Here is a 27,126-nt window from a genome sequence, read left to right as displayed (position 1 = left end):
ATTCATAACTGTAGGCATGATTCATGGCTTTGCCCCCACCTTTCTTCCCTCTTTGTACTCAGTCATCCAGTGTCCTCATTGGTTCTCATGGATTTAATTAGCATCTTTTTACTAACAGTTCCCAGATTCATATATTCAACTTGAATCTCTCTCTCAGGCTCTGGCTATGCACCTTAAACTTTCTGTTGGACATATTTTAACTTAGGCATCTTAAATTCAGTAAATCCAAAATAATATTCACCTTCCTTTCCCCAAACCTATCCCTCTCCTGAACTTCCCCATTTCTTTTTATTATCCCTATGACTCAGACTGGCAACTTCATGTATACAGTTTCTTACCCGATCTTGTCATTTCTACCCCTTCTGTGGATCTTATGTCTATTCACTTCTCTTTACTCAACATGGTCACCACCATAATTTGAAGCCCAATCTCCCCTCTCTTGCATTGCTGCTATGGTAACAAAAACCTAGACAACTTGACACTTTTTTTTTGTTTTTTCCTTTAGTTTTTCCTTTTACAAGGCAATGGGGTTAAGTGGCTTGCCTAAGACCACACGGCTAGGTCATTATTAAGTGTCTGAGGTCAGATTTGAACTCAGGTCCTCCTGACTCCAGGGCCGGTACTCTATACTCTGTGCCACCTAGCCGCCCCAAAACTTGACACTTTTGACTCTGGAACTACTATCCTGGATCCTCCCTTTTTCTTCATTTTTCCTAACAAATATTCAGTTTTACATCTCTATCTTATTAATGGCTGAAGCATACTCTTCCTCATCTTAACTCTGCCTTTTAGAATCTCTTGTTTCCTTCAAATCTCTGCTTGTGATATTTTCTGTATGAAGCCTTTCCAGATCCTCCTTCTACTAGTCCCCTTCATCCCAATTTCCATTGTATTTATTTTGAATTTAATTTATATATCATTATTTATTTGCTACTCCTCATAGAATCCAACTTCTCAAGGACAGGGACTGTTTCATTTTTTGTCTTTGAATGCCTAATTCCTAACCAGTCCCTGGAACATAGTAAATGTTTACTTGATTTAAAAGTTCATTAGATAAATGAACAGTAAGTAAGAATTATTAACTCACCTTTTGGTAGCTGAAATTAAACATATTGTCTAATATCATTGGCAGTGATGATGTTAAGTTGCTAACTAACCAGAATCGACAAAAACAAGAGACTAAAATGGCCCAAATTGCCAGGGACTTGATCATAGCTTTGAAGGGCAAAGACCAACCAGGAGATTTGACCTAGAAGGAAAATCAAAATGTCAACACTTTGTCACACACATTTCCATTCCCCCCCCATGTCCCCCAAAACATCACTGGCCCTTTCTGATATGACTTTCCTGGCTTCACAGACTCCTCCTTTCTTGCCGGAGTAAAGCACCCTGATACCATTTGCTTTCTTCACCATTTATTGTTCATTTGTTTCTTTATCCAATTTTATCCTTAAAACTCTCGACTCAAGATCGCTCTTTCCATGAATTCCAATTCCAATACCTTTTTGATTGTTTACATTTTCTTGGCCTGTTCTCTTTTCTCAGTGTGTACTGCATCAGTTGATATCATCTTTTCAAGTTTCTTAAGTTTCTGCATCATTTTCAAATATTTATGATAATAAAATATGCTATTTTGTTTATTTTTATAATTGTCTATCCAGTCTCCAATTACTAGGCAACTTTCTTTCTAGAATTTTGTTACCATAAAAAATGGTTCTGGGAATATTGCCTATCTGAAGGCTTTCCTTCTGTTCTTGACATCTTTGGGAATATGTCCAAATGTAATAATGCTAGTTTAACAATATTTTCATCATTTCTCTCATAGTTGTAAATTATTTTTGAAAACAGTTGGGCCAATCGGGAGTTCAACTAATAAAGGGTGATATTTACTCTTCATTCTCAAAGAAGATACCAGCATCAAGGAGGTGATGCCATGACAAGTATATGAATTGGATTTGAATAGGGGGGAAGGAGGGCTGTGCTAAGTCACCGGCCTCAATTTCTCCTCCAAAACCATTTGGATTTAGTGGTCAAATATGAATGAAGATGCCTGGAGATGGCACTGGATGTGTAGCAATCAGGTTAAGTGACTGGCCCACGGTCACACAGCTACTAAGTGGCAAGTATCTGAGATGGGATTCAAACTTCCCCTCTCCTAACTCCAAGGCCAGTGATCTACATTGATTTGTTTCTTTCACATGTACTAGTTTTATCCTTATGAATTTAATTGATGTGAGGTAAAAATCTTCAAATTGTGTTGATTTGCACTTCCCTGTTTATTAGTGATCTGGAGCACTGGTCACTTGTGACAAAAACAGGTGCAGACTTCAGGAAGAACCTGCAGAGTCTTTCAGTTCTGATTACATGATCCCTTATCCTGGAAAGAGCCTGAAGGTGGCTCAGTCCTTTACTAGCTGTGTCAAATGAGATAAGTCACTTTTCCTTATTTCACTACAGTTTTTTTTTCACCTGTAAAATGGAGGTGGTAATGTTTTGTTAGCACCCTATTTGTTCACAGGATATGGGTAAATTTTTCTTGTAAAGCATTAAATCCTATAGAAAAGTTACCAATTATTCTTTTTAAAAATAATGCTTGTCAATATTTTTTATTCTTCCCTTGCCTAAACTCCCCCCCACCAAGAGCCCTCTTGATTAACAATATCTTTAAAAAGAAAAATAAGATGAGAAAAAGAAATCAGTATAACTCAACAGTATATTGAAAATGTTGGAAAATACAATGTTCCTCAACCATAAACCTCTCATCTCTCTACAAGTCAGTTGAAAGAGATGGCTTCTTGATATCTTTTCTTTGGGTCACGCTTGGTTTTCGCAAATATGCAACATTCACTTTTCTTTTGTTCCCTTTCTTTTCATAAGATCAAAGATTGCCCTGTTTATTTGCTTCACTAATATTTGTTTGTATTAAGGTATTAAGGTATAGAAAATGTAAACGACTCAAAGTTCTGAAATCAAAGGCACATTTTCAATGGAAAATAATGCTATGAAGGTCTTTAATATTAATTTTGTACTCCCTATAGATTAAGTAATATGTTAGAAAAAAGAAAGACCCAGAAATTTACCCTTAGTTTCTTATTTGCCATGTCTTTTAAATGCATATATACATACATACCTACATATATATATATATATATATATTTCTCATCCTTTCCCCATTATTTATAGTAACAGGTGGAATTTTTTATGTGATAGTAAATCAATTCTAATTCAATTTCTCATATTCATTCATTAAAAGCGGTACACAATGGGGAAGTAAAAAAGAATAAAAAAGATATTTACACTATTTACAAATGGTATAACGTTGTGAAAAATATTATTGTTTCTCTTCACATCAACTGTATATTTGACAAGGTGACTTCTCAGTGTGATTAGATCCAGAGCCTTTTCATTGCTAGTTTAATTATTGGTGCCTCAGATCTTATCTCAGCTAGCTTTGGAGATTATCAGTGATATGTTTGTTGCAAGTCAGTTCCCTGAGATAATCTTCACACGTGTTTACCTTGCTTGTCTTTCTCTTAACTCTCGTGACTTTCTATATACGTCTGTTATTTTAATCAAGGATACTTGATATTGTTCAATTGTTCAGTCCTTTCCAAATTTTTCTCATGCTATGGACCATAAGACATTAGGCCTTTCTATCCTTCGCTCTTCAGCTTCATGTTTCTTGTTTTCATGAAAATATTTGTCCATCTTGTCCTCTGTCATCACTGTTTTCCTTTTGCCTTTTCTCTTGCCAAACAAGAATGGAATTTTTTTCTTTCTGGCTTCTTGCAGCATCTTTTCATTCACTTGAAAGCCCTGGATTTTAGAGTTTTCGTTTTGGAATTTCATTCAGGAGTCAGGAGTTGACCATTAAATTCTTCATGTTTCCATTTTCTCATTGGTTTTAAAAGATTTGGTCAATTTTCTTCTGAAAAAAAATGACTATTTCTCTCATATTAATGATCAATGATTAAATTAGGATTGAAGTTTTTCCTCTATTTTCTCATTCTTAAAACAGTACCTTGGAGGTTATTCAATGAGTCTATGAAGGAAATTGCTGACAGAAAAAAATTGCTCAAATCCATGGAGTACATAATTTTGAAGTTGGACAAGTATCTGGTCTAGGTGAGTTCTTGTAATTAGGAAATGAGTCCTTGTCCTTGGAACCTTCAAACAGAATTTAGATAATCCAGGTTATGAAGGGGGAAATCAGCCAGAAGGGATGATCTTCTTTTGTCCTGGTTGCTGGAGGCAGAATCTCATGATTAATTAATAATTTCCACTCTCTTTTTAATTGTTTTTTTTCCTGTATTTTCTTAACAATTTCCCAATTACATTTTTTTTAATTTAGAAAAGTTTTATTTATTTCAAGTTCTACAATTGTTACCCCAACCTTGCTTCCCTTCCCCATCCCCCACAGAAGGCAGTTTGTTAGTCATTATTACATCATTCCCATGGTATGCATTTCAAAGACTTTTTAAGCATTCAATGTCCTCTAGGGGCATCTTTGGTTTTTGAGAATACCACTGACCTAATTTTATTATTTTTAGCCATAATTAATTAATTGGTTATAAATTACCTAGAAACTATGTGTCATGGACTTCTAATTCATCACACTTTTACGATTTCTTGAAATAGATGTTTAAGTTTTTTTTTTATGATGATGTTCAGGGTGTCCAGAAATTCTTCAGTTATTTCTCCTCTGTTTCTTTAGGTTCATTTGTTTTTGCTGTAATTCATATGTCTTCTATTTTCTTGATCATTTGACTTTGTTTTAATGCTTTTATCCTTTTTACTTCCTCTCATTTATTTACCTCTTTCAATGAATGAATATGAGCAGTAGAGTTAGAAATGGTATAGCATCACTTAATAAAAATACCCCCTGATACTATAAAAAAAACAGTTTGATATTTTCTGTAAGGATAAGTAATTTCATAAACATTTCTAAACTTGGCAATAGTCTTCAAAACTATCTAGCTGAGCTTCACAGGCAAGTGTGATGAATACATATACGAAGAGGACTTTAGTCCAATTTCTGTGGCCACCTGTGATAGTTACCAAGTTACTTGACAATAAAAGTCTGCCCCTTTGAAGCTACTCCTAGAAACAAATTTAAACACATTTACACTATTTACAAATAATAAATTTGTGACAAATATAGTCTCTCTCCACAAGTGCATATTTGTTGTTTCTGTAGTCATTGTCCTCAATTTGGTGTCCATTCTAGTTTTTAGGGACTTTGTTGTTGCTCAGGTAACGTTCTGAACCTCTTCTTTCAAGCTTCTCTCCAGCTTTTTCTCTGTGGCTCAACATTACTTTCAAGTTATTTTGTGCTGGTTGTGCTTTCCATTTCCATGGTGCATACATTATGTATATATTGTAAATATTGTTTTCTTGGCTAGCCAACTTCCCTTAATAAATCCACATAATTCTTTCCATGCTTCTCTGTAGTCACCACATATGTTACTTCTTACAGCTCACTCATATTCTATTATATTCATGTATCACAGTTAATTTAGCTAATCTTCAGTTGTTTCTATTGTTTCCAATATTTGGTACACCAAAAATTAATTCTATAATTGCTTTGGTGTACATGACTTTTTTTTAAATCACTGATCTCTTTGGGATATATGCTTAATAATGGAATCTCTGGGTACAATTATATTGACAGTTTAGTCATGTTATTCACACAATTACAAATTTCTGGCCAAAATGGTTTGTACTGATTTGCAGCTCTACCACCAACACATCAACTCATTCAGCTTTAACTATTCTCATCTTTTGTCATCTTTGGCAATTTCTGTGTGTGAGGTATTGAATTGTTTTGACTTGTATTTTTCTCACTATTGCAAACACTGGAGCATTTTCCCATGACTATTTATAACTTTCAAACTGTCTTTTAAATATCATTTGTTTCTATCTTGAGCCTACTTATCTTTTAGGAAACTACTTTTGGTCTTTTCATTACTTAATTCATTAATTGTCTATATATATCTTGGATGTAAATCATTATCTAAAAAATTATGCAAAGACTTTTCCCATGCCAACTATTTTTCTTAACACACCTGTCCAGTCATTGAAGAAATAATGTATTCCTTTTCACTTTCACTTATAAATGGGTGATTCTTGGGATCATCATAAACCAGAGGAAACCAGATAATACAGTAGACACAGCCAATGCCTCCTAAGGAAAAGAGGGCCAAGTTAATGTTTTTAGATTTTTCTCTTATTTGATATGACTCTGCACCAGTTTAACATGCTTAACCCCTTCTTGTAAAAGCCATCAAGCACAGAATTCTACTCATTTTCATAATTTTGTATTGCCATTTTATTTTTCATTTTGCCCCAAATCACTCAGCTTTCCAACTCATAGCACTCGGTTTTTGTTAGAGTTTACTGCATGTAGCAGATCTTGGACTTTCAGACTTAGGAGACTGGGGTTTTATTTTCATTCAGTGTTGGACTCCTGAGATACTCCCAGCTCCCACTCCATCTTGGTATAGAAAAAGAGGCAATAACAAATAATGATTTGTTATTTTCACTCTTTATAGTAACCTCATATATTTAGAAAAAAGCAAAGATTATGCCAGCATGCTCCAAAACTTCCCTGACTCTGATTAATCTGTACTGAGGTCCATAAGTTATTCTTTTACATAAGGACAAAAGGGCAACATAGTTGTTCTTTTCTTTATCTTTGCACATGGAAATGTTTGTTGTTTGATGATATTAAATTTACAATGAAAACAATAAAAAACTATATATGTTGTGAAAACCATGGACTTGAACTTCGACCAGAAAATCAGAGGCCCCTTCTTTAGGATCTCAAGCAGAGGTTTGTTGAAGGCAATTCATCCCTTGAGAATTAATAATCTTGGAGTGATTTCATTGGAGCAGATACCATTGATATGGATGATGGAAATTATATTCAATACCTTATATGATACTTGAGTGCTGCTCAGTTTCCCTTCTTAACTGACCACATTTTAAACAATCTTTTTAGAACACCCATTTGCTTTGTTTGGTTTTGAGTTAGTTGAGGCAACATAGTTGGGTAAGCTTGATCTGGTTCAAAGACTATAAGCATCATTTCCACATTGACATATTTTAAAAGTGACATACAATTACAATCTATTGTCATTCTACCTCTCTTCCTGCCCTGCAATCCCAAATCCTGCTTTTCAAGTACACCATGACTTCCCTTGACCCATTAGTTCTTTCCCAGACCACCACCCTTACATTGCACTCTCTTCCCTTACTCATCTTGACCTGATGATGAGCCTCTTCAGTTTTCCACTTCTTGAGTCCCTTTCTCCCTTATCATATTGCTGACTTTGCCCTACAAAGCCTCAGTCTTTGATCACTCCAGTCATATCCTTCTTATAGTCTTATACATACCATTGAATGAGATTGAGAAAAAAAATCATGGAAACATGCTGACTGGTTATTCTACAAGTGCATTCTACTACAGATAGCTTCAATCAGATAACCTCAATAAATGTTTGTTGCAAAACCTCAACTGGGATTTCTGTATGACAACACAATTCTTTAATATATCTCTAATTAACTCACTCTTCCAAACTTTTTCAACCTTCCTCAAATTCATGACTCTGAATTTACATTTCTTCATTAGACTGTGAGTACCTTGAGAGCAAGGTTTTCTTTTGCCCTTTTTTATATTTCAAACATTTAGCTCAGAGCCTCGGATATAGTGGGTGCCTAATAAATGTTTGTTGCTTGATTGACTGAATGTAAAATAGGTAAGTCAAGAAGGTTTTTGACTCTATTTTGGAATATTATTGCTTAAACCAACTGGGCTCTAGTGACCAGAGTAGTTGACAAAGAATGAAGGGAGACAAGTCCTATTGATTCAGTCATTGAGTTGCTATGTGCCTATGAAAACAGTTCCAACTCTCTGCATAGGATGTTCCTCTTGGATGAGAGTTGAATAAAATTCTTTCTTATGTCTTTTCTACATCTAATTATTAATGAACTTTTTATCTAGGATCTATCTGAATATCATAAGGGATGTAGATGTCCAGGAGTAAAACCCTAAAAAAATGGCATCAGACAGAAGATGCAGTCACTTACCAAATATGTAGAAGATGCTTCACCAGCCTGGGTACTCACAGAGTAATCCCCCCACAAAGACAACAATGAAATTTCCCATTGTTAAACCTGAGTTGAAGATATTGAGTAAGTTTGGAGTTAAATAATTAGAAATTAATGTCTCTCACAAGAAGAATAATATTCATAGCAGCTCTTTTTTTGTAAAGAATTGGAAATTGAGGAGAAACCCATCAATTGGGGAATGGCTGAGCAAGTTATGGTATATGAATGCAATGGAATATTATATTGTGTAAGCAATAATGAGCAGTATAGTTTCAGATAAACCCCAAAAGATTTACATGAAATGATGCTGAGTGAAGTAAGTGGAGCCAGGAGAACATTATACACTTTAACCATAACTCTGTGCAATGATCAACTATGGAAGGCTTAGCCTTTCTCAGCAATATAGTGATTAAAGACAATTCTAAAAGATTTGTGATGAAACATGCCATCCACATACAGAGAAAGAACTATGGAGTCTGAATGCAGTTACTATCTTATTCTTAAAGTTATAATCCTTCACATGATTTTCCCTTCTGCTCTGATTCTTTCACAATGTGACTAATATGGAAATAGGATATACTATGTATAACCTGTGTCAAATTACTTGCCATCCTGGGGTGGGGAGAAGGGTAGAAGGATGAAAACTTTACAAAAATTAATGTTGAAGTTTATCTTCACTTATCATTGGAAAAATAAATTAATTAATGAGAAGAAAAGAAGTTACAGTCTTTGAGGCTTAGTGGCAATTATCAGAATTAAAGAAAGTGTGAATTATTGAAATTTTAATCTGTACAACATTTAAGGTTAAATAAGAAAAGAGGACCCAAAGTGTCATGTCTCCAGAATTTTAATTTTGTGAATGGCCATTGAGGTCTTCTATAGTTAAGTTCCGTGATTCTGTTTTATTTGCATTTCTACATTGAAGAATTCTTGTTCTGATGACACCACATGAAAGTAGGAAAGATAAAGAAGGATAAAAATGAACCACAACTGTTATACTTGAGTCCTTACCAGAAAAACCAATGGTACTTAGCTGAGCTCGTTCCAGTGGTGGAGCCCATTTTGGCCAAAAAGCAGACAAACCACCCATGCTCATCCCCTGAAATTAAGATAATCAGAAATTTTGAACTGTGAAAAATTGAATCACAATCCATCCTACCTACTCTGAAGGGATTCTGGTACCTGAGCCAGGCCTTGTAATGTCCTTATGAAAAACAAGTAAGGTAGTCCGTAGTCTGCTGCTAATGGTATCAAGAGACTGAGAACTGAGCTGATAAACAGTGATAATCCAGCTATCTTCTTTCCTCCAAGAACTCCAGCTGAGTATCCACCTGGGATTGCAGTGATGATTACACCATAAATCGAAGAAGTCAGGAGGAAACCCTGGATTTCTGGGCTCCATTCGTATACCAGGTCCCGAAAGATAAGGAGATAATTTTTGAAAATGGTCATCTTGTAGAAAAGTCAACAGTTGAGCTAGCTTCTGAGAGTATAGTTCTATAATTGTGAGCTGTATTCCCTTTTGTTTGTGTGTGTGTGTGTGTGTGTGTGTGTGTGTGTGTGTGTGAGATATCCTATGATCATAGACTGAGAGTTCAACAGAATGTCAAAGACCATCCAAATTCAATTTTCATTTTACAAATGAAAAAATTGAATCTGAGGATTAAGTGATTTGCCCAAGGTCATGTACAGTGCTTGGCATTCCTGGCACTAACAACACCTGGCATGTTCATGCTCCTGGCACTAGTGGGGTGCCTAGAAGGAATGCCTTCTTTTATATATACATTGCTTCCTGCAGTCTTTTTCACCAAGCCCTTTAATATTACTCCCCTTTCTTACCATTTTGAATGAACAGTTGAATCTGAGATGAAGAATATTGACTCCTTGAGGGTAAACACAGAATTTTTTAAATTGAACTTTGTATCTCCAATACTTTACATAGTACCATAGTCAGAATTTGATAAATATTGTTGCTCTTTAACCTGCACTGGAATCTCCGTCTTTCAGCTTACTCTCTGTATCACTGGAATTAGATGACTTCACTTTTCTGAGTTTCAAGTTTTAAAGTCTGTACCACAGATTTTCAGAGAGATTAGGAATCTCAGTGTCTATCTGGTCTGTCACAGGAGGATCCCACGGCCATTTGTATTTTTTGAAGGCCTATGAGCACCAAAATTTCACCCTGTTTTTCAGGTGTTCTTTCCTTTCTGTTTTTGGAAATGTCTGGTTATTTTGGTGATTTTCCTAATGACAAATCTAAGTTGGTCTCTTAGAAGTTTCCACCCACTGTTTCTTGACTTTCCCCATGCAGTCAAATAGACTAAGCCTAATCCTCCTTCCATGTGATGTCGCTTAAAATATTGTCATGCTATATTCCTACCCCACTCCCCTTCTTCAAGCTAAAGGTTTCTATATCTTTTGTCTGCTCCTCATATTACATGGGCTGGAGCCACTCTAACATTCCATATACCCCATTTTGGATCATTTCATTCAGCTGATTAACAAATCTATTTTATACGTGCCATGTACTTTTCTAAATGATGGGACCCACTAGACCTGAACATGATTCTAAGTGAGATATGAGTAGGATGGAGGAAAGGACAACTCTTGCTAGGCTGTTTTTAGAAGTGACACAACTCTTTTTGTATTCCAAGATGATCTTACCATTTTTGGCTGCCATATGCTTTGTTTCACCATAATGAACTCACCATTCGCTAGAACACCCACATTTTTTTTTCAGAAAAGTCATTGCCTAATGTGAGTCTCACCTTGTCCTTGTGAAGTAGAATTTTTGAATCCAAATGGAAAATATCATGTTTACTCTCTTTAATTTCCATCTTGAACTTATTTGAGATTCACGCTATTCATATCTACTACCTAATCAAAATCCTATTAGCTGTTCTCTAAGTCCTCAGGTACACTCCTTTCTTCTGTAATGAATTTGGTACACACTTTCCCTTTTCCCCAACTTTTGCTTTCATTCTAAGACTTCAACATGCATACTGATTCTTTCAAACTCTTTAAACATTCTGTTTCTCAACCTATTCACTTCTCATGGGTTATTTCTTCACCTCATCACTTGCAAAGATGATTATGCCTTAGATCTTGCCATCACCCATAAATACACAATTCCCATGTTCAGGAATTGTGAAATCCTCTTATTTGACCATAATCTATTGACATTTCACATCACCTTTTCCCTTCCCTTACAAAACCTGTCATTTCATTTCCACTGTGACCTCCAAATATCTTGACCCTAACTCTTTATCTGGCCATTTCCCTTCCATTAGCCACTGCCTTCCCACCCCTCCACCCTGCCCCCCCTTATTTGACTGCTGGATGCCAAAACTCAATTCTACATTCTCATTTTCTCTTGAATCCCTAGTCTCTTACCATTTCACTGATTGTTTCTTTCTGTCTTGGTTCATTCCCACTAGTAACTTCTGTTGCTCCACACATGTACTGCTGAACAAGGATGGAGAAAATTACTGGGTCCACTACAAATTTATGTTACATGACCTCAACTGGGTTCTCATAGCTACTAGGCTATCCTGCTGTAAATCTTTTACCAACTCACTCTCCATAGATTCTCTTCTAAACTTTTCTTCCTTCTTCAAACTTCCTATGACTTCCTTTATTCCCTCTCCATGGAAGTCCTTGCTTCATATCTTACAGAAAAAAATGAGGTCATTCACTGTGAGTTTCCTCTTTCTCATCTTCTTTGTGTCCTGTCACTATGATGCCTTCTGCCATGATGAAGTTATCTTACTCCTTACCAAGGCCAATCTTTCCACTCAGTCAAGTGATTCCATGACATTTATCTCCTCCAAGATTGTTCTCTCTAACATCTCCACTTTATTATTTATTTTCATTCTTATTCTGTGCCTACAAACATGCCCATGTCTTTCATAGCCTGAAAAAAGCTCTCACTTTATCCTTGCATTCAATCTATTGACCTATATTTCTTCTGTACTTTGTGGCTAGACCCCTTGAAAAGACATTCAATAGATCCTTCCAATTTCTTTCCTCCCATTCATTTCCTAACCCCTTACAAACAAAATTTAACATTTTGTTAGAATTATTCTAAGTTTTTTATGAGCTTATATTTTCCAAATCAAAAGGCCTTTTCTTGATCCTCATTCTCCTTGACATCTCTGAAGTTTCTGATGCTGTTGAACACTTCCTTGATATTCTCTTCTCTCATGTTTTTTGTGCATCACTCTCACAGTTTCTCTTCTTACCTATTACACTGCTGCTTCTCTGTTTCTTTTTCTGGATCCTTATCCTAATCATCCTTTCTAAACAGTAGATACTACTTTACTTGGTAATCTCATCTGCTCTGATAAATTTAATTAACATCTCTAATGTGTTAAATGGCACAGTGGGAAGAGTGTCAGCCCTGAAATCAAGAGGACCTGAGTTCAAATCGGATCTCAAATACTGTGTGACCTTGAACAAATCACTTAATCCTAATTGCCTGTCATTAAGACCTATCTCCATTCATCCTGACTTGTATCTGGCCAATGGACTCAGATGACTCCAGAGGAGAAAGTCATACTGATGACTTAGCTCAGCATCCCCCTCACTCAAACACAATTCATGTGCATGTCAAGGCATCACTTCCTGGATGTCATGGTCTTCTTTGAGAATTAGGGTCAAACATCAGCAGCAGAACCTCTATGCTGATGATTCTTATTTCTGCTTATTTAGTCCCAACATCTCTGCTGACTTTCAATATTGCATTTATAGTGCTTTTAAACATCTAGAACTGGATATCTGGTAGAAATCTTAATATCAACTTGTCCCACAGCAAGAACTATCATATCACCTTACTATCCTCTCTTCACATTATTACAGCAGAGAGTAGCTAAATGGTAAAATAGGTAGAGTACCAGACCAGAAACCAGGAAGAGAATTCAAATCTGGGCTCAGACCCTTATTAGCTGTGTGACCTTGGGCAAGTCACTTAACCTTGATTGCCTCATATATGAGACTATCTCCAGTTGTCTTGATCTATATCTGGCCACTGGACCCAGAGAGTTCTGGAGAAAAATGTGAAACTGGTGACTTGGCACACACTCCCATCCCCACACTCAAATCCAATTCAAGTACTTATTTTGGCATCACCTTCCTGATGTCATGGTCTTCATCAAAAATGAAGTACAAAACATTATCATATTACTTAAGAAGGCAGTGATTCTCCCAGTCCCTCAGGCTTCTGGACTCCTTATTCCCATATCTAAGCTGTTGCCAAAGTCTGGTGATTTTACCTTTGAAATATTTCTAATATATGCTCACTTCTTTTCTCTGACATTGCTCCAATTCTGGTGCAGACCATCATCATTGTTGTCGTTATTTTACTGTATCTGACTATTTGTGACCCTATTTAGAGTTTTCTTGACAAAGATACTGGGATTTTTAACTGTTTTTTCCCCAGTTTATTTTACAGATGAGGAACTGAGGCAAAGGGAGGTTTATCATTCTGACTCCTGGCTAGGTACTTTACCAAGTCACCACCTAGCTACCCACAGACCCTTATCACCCCACACAATAACTACCAGTGGGTCTACCTCTTCCTCCCACTCCAGTTCATTCTTCATTCAACTATCAAAATGATTTCCCTAAAGAACAGGTTCAATATTGTAATTACCCTACTCAATAGGTGATACTAATAACAATAGCTTCCAGGACCAAATATTAAATGCCATAATTGGCCTTCAAAGATCTTCATAACTAATTGGCTCCTACCTTTACAGCCTTATTATGCCTTACTATCCAACAAGTATTCTTTGATCCAGTGACACTGGTCTCCTGACTGTTCTACAAGCAAAACCCTCCATCCCTTGGTTCTGGGCATTTGCTCTATCTGTGTCCCCCACCTTCAGATCAATCTATTGATTTCCCTGGCTCCCTTTCACTGTTCTTTGTTTTTCAATAGACCAAACATCACCATGTTGAGGTCAGGGTACAGTATGTCCATTGTACAGCTGATGAGATCCATATGAACTCAAAAGGCTCTACCACAGCTTGGGTGCAAATAATTCACATGAACATTTGGAGTGAAGAGGTCTCTAAATTTGTCCATCTCACATTTTTAGAATTCTGTTTTCCTCATAGAGCACAGCGCATTCTTTGATATTGGTATACCATGGGCATTTCCAGTAGATTTTGACCACTGGAAAGTTTTTTCCTTCTTCATCTCTACCTCCCAGTTTTTCTGACTTTTTTCAAGTTCCAGCTAAAATCACACCTGCAAGAAACACTTTTACACTTCCTCTTAATTCTACTGCCTGCCCTCTGTTGATTAGCTCTGATTTATCAGACTGATGGACAGACATAGTTCTTTGTACACAGTTGTTTGTATGTTGTCTCTCCTATTCGACTCCTTAAAATCATAAACTCTCTTTTACTTTTCTTTGTATCCCCAGAGCTTAGCAGAAGACTTGATTTAGAGTTGGTAATTAGTACTTAATGTTTTGATGCTGATTGTTTTCCTTTGTAATGGAAGAAAACCACGACATCAAGTGAATGATGACATGCAATGTACATTATATTGATAAAAATGATGAGAAGGTTGTGCAAAGATATCCTTCTCACTGCCTCTACCAGAACCAAATTAACCACAAAGGTCTGATATTATAGGAAAGAAGACTTCTGGTATTGTTCTGGATACAGTAAGGAAACTTATTCTATGACATGAAGGTTCTTTCCATGTATCAAGGCCTTTTGGCATGATATTTTTATAGCAACAAATGTAAGACAGTATGGTAAAGAGGCAACTAGGTGACACAGCAGATAGAGTACTGAAGCTGGAGAAAGGAGGAACTGAGTTCAAATTTGACCTCAGACACTTAACAATTACCTAACTGTGTGATCTTAGGCAAATCACTTAACCTGAATGCCTTACAAAAAGAAAAAAACAGAAAAAAAGATTGTGTGGTAAAGTTAACCTGTCTTTCGATGGTTTAATCATCAATATGGTCATTTATTGTCTTACTACTGACTGGCTTTGGAAAGGTGATACTACAGTTGAAATTAAGGTAAATTGAGGCACACAGTTTTGGACAGGATAAATTTATTGGTAAGGCTAACAATTACCAAGAAATGGGATCTTTAGCTCCTCAGCCAGTCAAAAAGACCTTGTGGTGATGTTTACAGCACTTTTTATAGTTCAGGGAGTACAGAAAAATGGAAAGTCTAGCATTATTGATGAGACAAAATATGATTGGTTATAAGAAGGCAAAATTGGTAGGAAGTGAGGAGAAGTCAGGAAAGGGCTCTTTCAAAAGTTAGGATCTGAGCTAGGCTTGAAGGAAGTCAGGAAATCCAGGATGCAGAAAACAAGAGGAAGAATATTTTAGATATGAGGGAGAGATAGGTTGAGGAGCAACAATGATGGAATTGCAGCTACATTTAGATTGCATGTTGGTGAGGGTGGGGGTAAAGTCTAAGTAGTTTGGAAAGGTAGGAAAGAGAAATCCAATAGAATTTCATCATGATATTTGAAGCTCAAGGGATGAGAACCTGTAGCAGGTCAAATGAGTCCCAAGAATAGTATGTGTAGGATAGTTGTTTGAGGGTAGAAATCATGAGACTTGGTAGCAGTTGGATATGAGGAACATATTGGGGTGAGAAGTTGAAGATGACGATGAAAACCAGATTGACTGGGAGAGCTAGAGGAAATCAATGTGTACATATTGTATATATATATATATATATATTTTATAGGTATGTACAAAATACATGCAAAGTAATTTAAGGAAGAGGTTCTAGGAGATAGGAGATCATCAGGACAGGCCTCAGACAAAGTGATGTTAAAGCTGGGTTAGGAATGTCATTAAGGACTCAAAAACTAAAGATGAGGAGAATAATTTCAATTATACAAATGTTCAGAGGTAGGAGGTGGAAAAATACAACTGAGATACATTTAGGTACTTGTTGAAATCCCTGGGATAAGGAGCAGAAAAACCCTCTACAATGATATTAACAGTAATAGAGAATATTACTTACTGGGAAACTTATGGCATCATGGTCCACAGAGTGCCATCCTTAGAGTCAAGAGGACCTGAGTTTAAATTCCAACTCAAACACTTACTAGTTGTGGAACTTAATCCTGCTTGCCTCAGTTTCTTCATCTATAAAATGAGCTGAAGTGGGAAGTGGCAAATCACTCCAGTATCTTTGCCAATAAAGCTCCAACTGGGGTCATGAAGTTTCAGGCCTGATTTCATTCAAAAACAGTAGAATGCTCCTTAGAAGCATGTACATTCACCCTCAAGATTCCTGTGGCAGTTCAGTATTCTTTGGATATTTGAGGAGAAAAATTTTAAGGAAATTAGGAAAGATTTCCTTATCTCAAGTCAACATCTGCATTTTTTTTAAGTTCCAACCATTGCTTTACATTCTATTTCTTGGAACCCAATTGAATAACCCTAATCTGTCTTTAAAAACAGGAAAGCTCTTTCATTCTTACCTCTGATGCCATCTGTCATGAGTCACTTATCTTCTCTTCAACTTATTTTATATATCATGGTGTTGATTCCTTCAGCATCCTGCTTGCCCTCCTTGGAAAACTGTTCACCACATCTGTCTTGTCCATACTGAAGCCTCCTGCTCTATACATAATGCTCCAGACACGCCTAAGCAGAGTGTAATCCAGGGGGCTGTTCCCTTTATAGTCCTAGATATAATAATCTTTTCTTTTAACCTGCCTCTAACTTAAATCTAACTACTTATTCTAAGGACTTCACTCCCCAAGGAATATGTACTGGGTGCCTAAAATATCATTCTCCCTGTTCTTTTGCCTTGTTATTTTCTCTTTCACTGCACCCTTTATTCTCCCCCTGATCTCCTAATATGGAAGACTTTATTACTGATCAGTCTTTACTTAACCTTCTTCTGCTCTTTCCCTTGGCCTTTGCCCCTAGATAACTCACCCATTATCATTACTCTCTCTTCTATACAATTGGCTCATAGATAAATAGCAGTACATTGTGGTGAAAAGAATACCAGCTTTGGAGGAACCTGAGTATGAATTCTGGCTTTGTTCCTCATAAACTGTATGAAATTAGGTAAATCACTTGCCTGGTCTGGGCTTCAGTTTTCTCATTTACAGAAATAAGGGATTAAACTAGATTAGGAATTCCTAATACTTTGTTCTTTTCTTTGACAATCTAGTGTTATCTAGGAATCCCTTGTCTGTGTTCTTAAATGCACCAATTATGGTGACATACAGTCATCAAAATGCTTTTTTAAAAAACTAAATTCATGTACTTTAGGTTAAGAAGCCCCAAGTTACAACATGCCAGAAATTTCTCTGATCGCTTTCTAACTTCCTCCAAAACATTATTAAAGCAAACCTCTAAATGGATTTTGGAGTCACAGTACCCACAAAAAAATTAGAGTGGATTAAGTTACCAGTTTAAGATATCTCGGAAGGACTTCAGGAAAATACTACCTTATTCAGATGAAATGGGAACATGACTTAACACAGGTGAGTATGGGAGAAGCCAACAGGAGTCTCTTAGCCCCAGCAAAGAACAACTCTAAGGACCCTTGATTCCATCTCGGCAGGCCAGTGGCACAGCAGTTTAACTGTGAAACCTCCAGCCCCAGCACAGAAGACAAATGATGAACCCCAGAATCCTGCACAGTGGGTGCAACTAAGCCAGGAAACCCCAGGGCAGAGATGTAGCCACTAGCCCCTGAGACCACAGAACACAAAGTCAGTGAGTAGGTCCCTGGTCCCTAGCAAATGAAGATTGGGACAGTGCCTGTCCCTGTGACCTTAGGCAGAACTCAACTTTAAAAACCACAAACTAGATTAACAAATGAATTAGAAAAAGAAAAAAGGCACTGCTCATAGTTACTATGGGGACAAGGAAGATCAAAACACCATTTCAAAAGAGGACAATGAAGAAAGGCCTTCTTGTGAAGCCCCAGAGGGGAATCAAGGTCAAAAGTTTTCTTGGAAGAACTCAAAAGAGATTTTTACAATCAAGTAAGAAAGGTGGAAGAAAAGTTGGGAAGAAATAGAAGGCATGCAAGAAAGAGTCAAGAGCTTAAAAAAGGAAGTATAAAAATTGACTGAATTAAAGAACTCTTTAAAAAATACAATTAACCAAATAGAAAAAAGAAGCAACTCTGAAAAAATAGAACTGACCAAATGGAAAAAAATTCATTGTAGAAAACAATTCCTTTAAAAATGGAATTGGCCAAACACCTCACACCCTATACCAAGATAAGAGCAATATAGATACAGGATTTAGACATAAAAATAATATTATAAGCAAACTAGGTGATAAGGGAATAGTTTACCTGTCAGATCTATGGAAAGGGAAGAAGTTTGTGACCAAGGAAGAGATGGAGAGCACCATTAAAGATAAACTAGATAATTTTGATTACATTAAATTAAAAAGCTTTTACACAGATAAACCACTGTAACCAAGATCAAAAGAAATGTAGTAAATTGGGAAACAATGTTTAAAACTAGTATTTCTGACAATGGATTCATTTCTAAAATATACAGAGAACTGAGTCAAATTAAAAAAAAAAACAAGCCATTTCCCAATTGACAAATACTCAAACAATATGAAAAAACAATTTATAGATGAGGAAATTAAAGCAATCCATAATCATATGAAAAATTGTTCTAAATCATTACTTATTAGAGGAATGCAAATTAAATCATCTTGCTGTACCACTTCACACCTTTCAGACTGACCAATATGACCAGAAAGGACAATGATCAATGTTGGAAGGGACGTGGGAAATCTGGGACACTGACACATTGTTGGTGGAGCTGTGACTTCATCCAAATTTTCTGGAAAGCAATTTGGAATTATGCTCAAAGGGCAACAAAAATGTGCATGCCCTTTGATCCAGCCATACCACTACTGGGTTTATACCCTGAAGAGATCATGAAAAAAGGTAAAACATCACTTGTACTAAAAAATTAATAGCAACCCTGTTTGTGTGACAAAGAATTGGAATGAATGTGAATGTCCATCAATTGGGGAATGACTGAGCAAATTGTGGTATATGTGTGTGATGGAACACTATTGTTGTATTAGAAACCAGGAGGGAGTTGAATTCAGGGAAGCCTGGAAGGATTTGGCTAAACTGATGCTGAGTGAGAAGGGCAGAACCAAAAGAATAGTGTATAGCAACATGGGAGTGATGATCAACCTTAATGGACTTGCTCACTTCATCAGTGCAACAATCAGGCACAATTTTGGAGAATACTATCTGAATCCAGAGAAAGAACTGTGGAGTCTGAACAAAGACCAAAAATTATAATTTTTAAAAAATGTTTTCTTATTAAATGTAATTTTGGTACCTCTTATACTTTATGTTTTTCCCTTAAGGATATGATTTCTCTCTCATCACATTCAACTTAGATCAATGCACACCACGGAAACAACGTAAAGACTAACAGACTGTCTTTTGTGGGTGGGGGAGGAGAAGCAAGCTTAATGGAGAAATTGCAAATTCAAAATAAACAAATAATTTTAAAGAAAAAATAGAACTGATGAAATGAAATGGGTGGTGCTAAAGCTAACTGAAAAAAATAATTCCTTACAAGTATAATGATCTCTATTTCTTGTTTGGTCATAAATTCTTTTCCTCTCCAAAGGTCTAAACTATAAACTATTCTTAATTGACTTTAAGTCTATGTTATACACCCATTGTGACCTTCTCTTGGTATAATGTACAAGATATTGATCTATGTCTAGTTTCCATCATACTATTTTCCAGTTTTCCCAGTATTTTCGATCAGATAATGAGTTCTCTTCCAGAAGCTGCAGTCTTTAGGTTTATTAATCAGCAGATTATTATAGTCATTTAATACTGGTCTTTTTTGTGCCTAATCTAGGTGACTGATCTACCTCTTTAATTTCTTAGCCAACACAAGAGAATATAATGGTTTCATGAGATTTTGAGAAAAATTCAAACAAAATTTTAAAAATTTAAAAAATGCAAGAAAACATAAAGTATCTCATAGAAAAAAACTACTGATCTGAACTACTCACCTGAATGCTGGCTAAGAGGGACAGGATGGAAGAAAAGAGGAAAATACAAACAGGAGAAAAATAGATGGAGGGAAATTCAAAGTTAATAATACTTACCTGTGAATTTGAAGAGAATAAACTTTTTCATAGAATGGAAGTTAATAGATTGGATTAAAAACTAGAATCTTACAATATATATTGTTTAGAAGAAACACATTTGGAACAGAGACACACACAGATTAAAGGTAAAACACTGGAGTGAAATATATCATACTTCAGTTGAATTTGAAAAAAAGAAGGGATAGCAATCATGATCTCAGATAAAGGGAAAGCAAAAAAAAGAGATCTAATTAAAAGAATAAGAATGGAAACTACATTTTCCTAAAAGTCAACATGGACAAGGAAATAATTTCAATATTAAACATATATATATATATATATATATATGTATGTATGTATATATATATATACCAAGTAGTATCCAAATTCTTAAAGAAAATGTTAAATGAGTTATAGGAAACCATAGACAGCAAAACTATAATAAGGGACCTCAACCTCCTTCTTTCAATATTAGATAAATCTAACCACAAAATAAACAAGAAGGCAGTTAATGAAGTGAATATAATTTTATAAAACTTATATATGATAGATCTTTAGGGAAAATTGATTGGGAATGGAAAGGGAATACATATTTGCCTTAGTAATACATGGCACTTATGACTATGTATTAGGGCATAAAAACCTCACAATCAAATGTAGAAAGGTAGAAATATAAAATGCATCCTTTTCAGATCATGATGAAATAAAAATTACTTGTAATAATGGGCCATGGAAAGATAGACTAAACTTAATTGGAAACCAAATAACCTAATTTTAAAGAATCACTGGGCCATACAACCAATCATAGAAGGAATTATTAATTTCAAACAAGAGAATGACAATGAAACAACATAAGAAAATTTATGGGATACAGTTAAAAGCAGTTATTAGGAGAAATTACACACCTCTAAATGGTTGCATAAATAAAACAGAGAAAGAAGAGATCAATGAATTAAGCATGCAACTAAAAAAGCTAGAAAAAGGATAAATTAAAAGTTCCCAATTGAATATCAAATTAGAAATTCTGAAAAATCAAAGGAGAAATTAATAAAATTGAAAGAAAGAAAACTATTGAACTATTAATTAAAATTGAGTTTATTTTAAAAAACAATAGAATAGATAAGTCTTTGGTTAATTTGATTCAATAAAAAGAAAAAAGAAAACCCAATTACCAGTATCAAAAATGAAAATGGGAAAATTCATCACCAAGAAAGATGAAATTGAAGTAATAATTCAGAGATATTTGCTCAATTGCATGCCAATAAGTCTGTCCTCTAAGTTGAAATGAATGAATATTTACAAAATTATAAATTGCCTAGATTAACAGAAGAAACAAAATGCTTACATAAACACATTTTAGAGAAAGAAATTCAACCAAGCATCAATAAACTCGATCAGAAAAAAAATCTCTGAGGTCAGATGAATTTATGAGTGAATTTGACCAAACATTTAAGGAACAATTAATATTCCAATTCAAAGTATACTATTTGAAAAATTAGGGAAAGAACAAATTCTGCTAAACTCCTTTTATGACACAAACATGGAGTTGATACCTATATAAGGGAGAGCTAAATCATAGGAAAAAGTTATAGATCAATTTCCCTAATGAATATTGATGCAAAAATTTTATGTAAAATATTAGCAAATATATTACAACAATTTATCACTAGAATAATACGTTATGATCAGGTAGGATTTATTCCAGGATTACAAGGATGGTTCAATGTTAGGAAAACAATCAGCATAATTGACTATATCAAAAACACAACTAAGAGAAATCATATGATTATCTCAATAGATGCTGAAAAAACTTTTAACAAAATACAACACTCATTCCTATTTAAAACATTAGAAAGCATAAGAATAAATGGAATTTTCATTAAAATGAAAAGGAGACCTATTTAAAACATCAGCGAGCATTATGTAAAATGGACATAAGCTAGACACATTCTCAGTAAGATTGGGGATGAAACAAAATTGCCTATTATCATCACTATTATTTGATATTGTTTTAGAAATGTTAACTTTAGCAATAAGAGAAAGAAAAGAAATTGAATGAACTAGAATAGGCAATGAGGAAAGAAAACTCTCACTCTTTGCAGCTGATATGATGGTAAACTTATAAAGTCCTGGAATATCAACTAAAGATTAGTCAAAGCTGTTAACAACTTTAGCAAAGTTGTAGAATAAACAATAAAAGCACATATATCAACAGCATATTTTTATATTACCAACAAAGTCCAACAGCAAGTGATAGTAACAGAAATTCCATTTAAATCAACTGTAGAAAACATAATATGCTTGGGAGTCTATCTGCCAAGATAAGCCCAGAAACTACATGAACACAGTTACAAAATACTTTTCACACTAATAAAGACAGCTCTAATCAATTGGGAAAATGTCATGTTCTCATAGGCAGACTGGGCTAATATAATAAAAATGATAATTCTACCTCAGTTAATTTACTTATTCATTCCATATCAATTAAACTACCAAAAATTATTTTATGGAGTTAAAAAATAGTAAAAAAAAATTCTTCTGGAGAAAGAAAATGTCAAGAATATCAAGGGGAAAAATGCAAAGGAAGGTGGTGTAGCTATCCCAGATCTAAAACTATGCTGTAAAGTGGCAGGCATAACAAACTATCTAGTATTGGCTAAGAAATGAAAGTGGTAGATCAGTGGAATAGATTAGGTACACAAGAGACAGTATTAAATAATAATCTGCTGGTTAATAAACCTAAAGACTGCAGCTTCTGGATAAGAACTCACTATCTGATCACAAATACTGGGAGAACTGGAAAATAGTATGGCAGAAACTAGGCATAGATCAACATCTTTACTTTATACCAAGAAAAGGTCACAATGGGTGTATGATTTAGACTTAAAGTCAATTAGGGATAGTCTGTCAGACTTTTAGAGAGGGAAAGAATTTGTGACCAAACAAGAGATAGAGTACTTTATAAATTTCTTGATGGCTGATTTTGATTACATTGGATTACAAAACTGTTGCACAAAAAAAATAAATGCAAAGAATATTTAAAGGAAAGCATAAAATTGAGAAATAATTTTTACAACTGTTTCTGATAAAAGATTCATTTCTCAAAGATATAGAAAATTGGGTCAAATTTATAAGAAATCAAGTTATTCCTTGTTTAATACATGGTCAAAAATATGAACAATCAGTTTTAAAGAGAAATGAAAGCTATCCATAGTCTTATGAAAAAATAAATTGCTACTGATTAGAGAAATGCTAATTTAAACAGTTGAGAGCACAATTGGCTAATATGACAGAATAGAAAAATGATCAATATTGGAGAGAATGTGGGAAAACTGGGACACCAATATTCTACTGGTGGGATTATAAATTGATTCAGCAATTCTGGAGAACCTAAAGGGCTATACAACTATACATAGCATCTGGTCTAGCTACACCACTACTAGATCTGCATTCAAAAGAGATCATAAAAATGGCAATGGGCTCATGTGGACAAAAATATTAATGGCATCTTTTTTTGTTGTGGCAAAAAAAACTGAAAACTGAGTTCAGGCCCATCTACTGGGAAATAACTGAAGAAATTGTGATAGAAGAATGTGATGGAATAAAACTGTCCTGTTAGAAATCATGAGCAGGCAGATTTCAGAAACACCCGGAAAGACTCAGTTGAACTAATACTGAAATGAAGACAGGAGAACTAGGAGACTCTTGAACATAGTAACAACAACATTGTGTGATGAACAACTAACATCAACTTAGCTCTTCTCATCAATGTCTCCAAAGACAAGTCTAAAAGACTTATGTTGGAAAATGCCAACCATATCCAGAGAAAGAACTGGGAGGCCTGAAGGCAATGTGAAGCATACTTTTTTCACTTTTTAAAAATATTTTTTAGGTTTTTGCAAGGCAGTGGGGTTAAGTGACTTGCCCAAGGCCACACAACTAGGTAATTATTAAGTGTCTGAGACCGGATTTGAACTCAGGTACTCCTGACTTCAGGGCCAGTGCTCTATCCACTGTGCCACCTAGCTGCCCCTTTAAATTTGTTTTTTTTTTTTTTTTTTTTATCATTTTCCCCTTCTGTTCGGCTTCTTCTTTCCCAACATGACTAATATGGAATTGTATTTAACATGATTGCATGTATGACATAGATCAGCTTGTTTGCTGTCTTGGGGAGGAGGAGGAGAGGGAAGAAGGGAGAAAAATGTGGAACTCAAAATCTTACAAAAAATGAATCTTGAAAATTATCCTTACCTGTAATAGGAAAAACTAAAATGAAAAATAAAAAAAAGACAGAAACACTAGGCTAGGTGAAATTTAATGTCTCTTCTAACTCTGAACCTCTGATCATAAGGTTCAGTAATGCAATGGTTTGCATGTCTTTCCATGACCTCTTTGTCCAGCTCCGGGTAGATATTTTTACCTACTTTTTGATTGGCTTCAATAATTCTAGATCAACTTTTCTAAAACATTCTGAATTTTCTTTCTCTTTTCTCTTTGTCTATCAATAGCATGATCATTTTCCCAGGCATTCTCATTCATGGCTTTGTAGTCATTTCTGCTCTTTAATCTCCCTTCAGACATAAATCCCATTAAGAGCCATGTTCTTCCAGTTCTTTCCCTGCATTACTGTTTTTTCTCTGCCTTCTCCTTTCTATTTGTACTGCCAGCATTCTACTTTAGGCCCTTACTTCTTCTCAGGGATGTACAACAGCTTCTTAAACTTCACCCTGACTTGCTTTTTCTACTCTCTCCTTCCATTCCATCTAAAATATTTCACCTAGGTTGTTCTTCCTAACACATTACACCAATTATGTCCTCCACTGCTCAAAAATATTTACTGGCTCACCATTCTCTTCAGAACGTAGTTGATATTTCTTAGCCTGTCTTTTAGGACTCTACAGAATCCTGTTCCAAACTATATTTCCTGCTTTATATAATAGGTAATATTTATAAAGCTAGCTTAAGGTTTGCAAAGCCTTTTACAAATATTCTCTCACTTGATCCTCACAACAGCCTCAGGAAATAGGTTCTATTGTTATCCCCATATCATAAGTGAGGAAACTTGAGGTAAAAAGATTTTAAGTGACTTGCTCAAGGTCATACAGATAGTGTCTGAAACCCCATTTGAATTCAGATCATTCTGACTCCATATGTCGTGCTTTATGCACTGCATTCTATGTAGCTGTCTTCACTATTCCCTTATATAATCTGTGCTCCAGTCAAATTGGAATGTTATCTCCTGAAAATAATCCATGTTTAATTCTTGTGTCCCTTATACCAGAACCTAATCATATCAATGTCAGTACTTGGATATTCAAAGTTCAACTCAAAAAAATATATCATCCATGAAGCTTATCCCTTATCCAACCAGTGGTGATTGTTTCTCCTTATGAGATGTTACTTTGAATTCTTACATAATTATGTTCAGAATTAATTAATTAATTAATTATGCTTAATCTCCAAGAATCAAATAACTTTATATTTGAAAGTGATCTTGGTGTTCATCTAGTCTAACACATATACATACACATGTATATTATAAATTAGAACAAATGTTCATTTAATGAAAGAACCTTGTCTAGTGTCTGCATTCATATATCATATATAACAGGTACAATAAATATGTCTTGTTTGAATAATGAAAAAAAGTTGCATCTGCTATTTACTTACCCCTGTATCTGTAGTGACAGAAGGATATTCATTTGTGGAATCACTGGATTGATTTACCTGGACTGTATTGTTCACCATGGCAATGATGGCAATGCTCAGACTGGAAATTTGTGCGGATGCTATTGCATTAGAGAGAAATATCAGGATGGCCAAACCATATCTTACTGAAAAGAACCCTTCAAGAGAGACCAAGATAACAATCATGTAGTTGTTATATGAACAGGCTAATTTTCTTTTAAATAATAACAGCAACACAACAAAAAAATAACTCAAAGTCTCTCATAGGATGGTTCCCTTTCTATTTAGATTCACATTGTTTTGGGTTGTCATCTAGTCAGAAGAGTGTTACAGAAAAGAGAAATGGAGGTGAGTGTTAGATGACATATTGGTTTTGAAGCACAGAAGGCCAGATGAATGGTAGAATCATTGATATAAATAATGAAGTCAGGATAAAACAAGGATAAGCTTGGCTTTATACATGTTGAGTTTGAGGAGATATTGAGATATTTGAACAGGCAGAAGTGTCCTATAAATGGAGTTGTCCTGAAGACAGTTGAAGATGCATTTCTGTTGCCTGGAATAAACATTAATGATGAAAATATAGAATCATTGGCATATGCATAAGTACAAAGGAGTAAATAAATTTGTTACAATATAAAAAGTATAGAAAGATAAGAGAGTAAAGCTGAAGAAAATTCAAATTAAGGGGTTAGGAAGAAGTTGAGAATTCAACAAAAGAGATGTAAGGGGACAAACCTAGTAGTCAGAATAAGGAAGTAGTAGGGTTGGTATTTGGTAGAGCTAGAACTGATATGTTCATCTTACTTGATACTACAAAATGTCTTGATAAAAAAGAGGGAATTAGAGGAAAAAGTCATATTCATGACCTAGGGGCAAGAGATAAGTAGTCATGTTAGGTTATAAATATCTGAATATTTCGATGGAATTCTCTTTCTGCCTGCACAAAATAGTTTTATTTTTTAAACTAGTTTTTTTTTTTTAGATTTTTTGCAAGCAAATGGGGTTAAGTGGCTTGCCCAAGGCCACACAGTTAGGCAGTTATTAAGTGTCTGAGGCCGGGGTTAAACTCAGGTACTCCTAACTCCAGGGCTGGTGCTCTATCCACTGTGCCACCCAGCCACCCCTCAACTAATTTTAATTATAATTTTGTCTTTCCAAATGTGGAGGAAATAATAAAAGAAAATTGCATTCTGCATTTTGTTTTCACCAAGGAGAA

General features: G+C 35.1%; 1 protein-coding gene across 1 annotated transcript in view; it reads right to left on the bottom strand.

Moving 5' to 3' along the window:
- The window catches only part of LOC141509020 (putative small intestine urate exporter), a 78,805-nt gene that overhangs the window by 14,669 nt on the left and 37,010 nt on the right, over positions 1-27,126 (bottom strand). Inside the window, 7 exon segments of the mRNA XM_074218193.1 lie at positions 1,088-1,249; positions 6,066-6,184; positions 8,089-8,175; positions 9,121-9,208; positions 9,292-9,561; positions 11,503-11,574; positions 25,890-25,989. Of these exon segments, the coding sequence (XP_074074294.1) occupies positions 1,088-1,249; positions 6,066-6,184; positions 8,089-8,175; positions 9,121-9,208; positions 9,292-9,561; positions 11,503-11,574; positions 25,890-25,989 (898 nt within the window).

Source organism: Macrotis lagotis, chromosome 1 (assembly GCF_037893015.1).
Source record: "Macrotis lagotis isolate mMagLag1 chromosome 1, bilby.v1.9.chrom.fasta, whole genome shotgun sequence".
Taxonomy (NCBI): Eukaryota; Metazoa; Chordata; class Mammalia; order Peramelemorphia; family Peramelidae; genus Macrotis; species Macrotis lagotis.
Note: the sequence above shows the minus strand (reverse complement) of the source record. Positions and strands in the feature narration are given on the sequence as shown.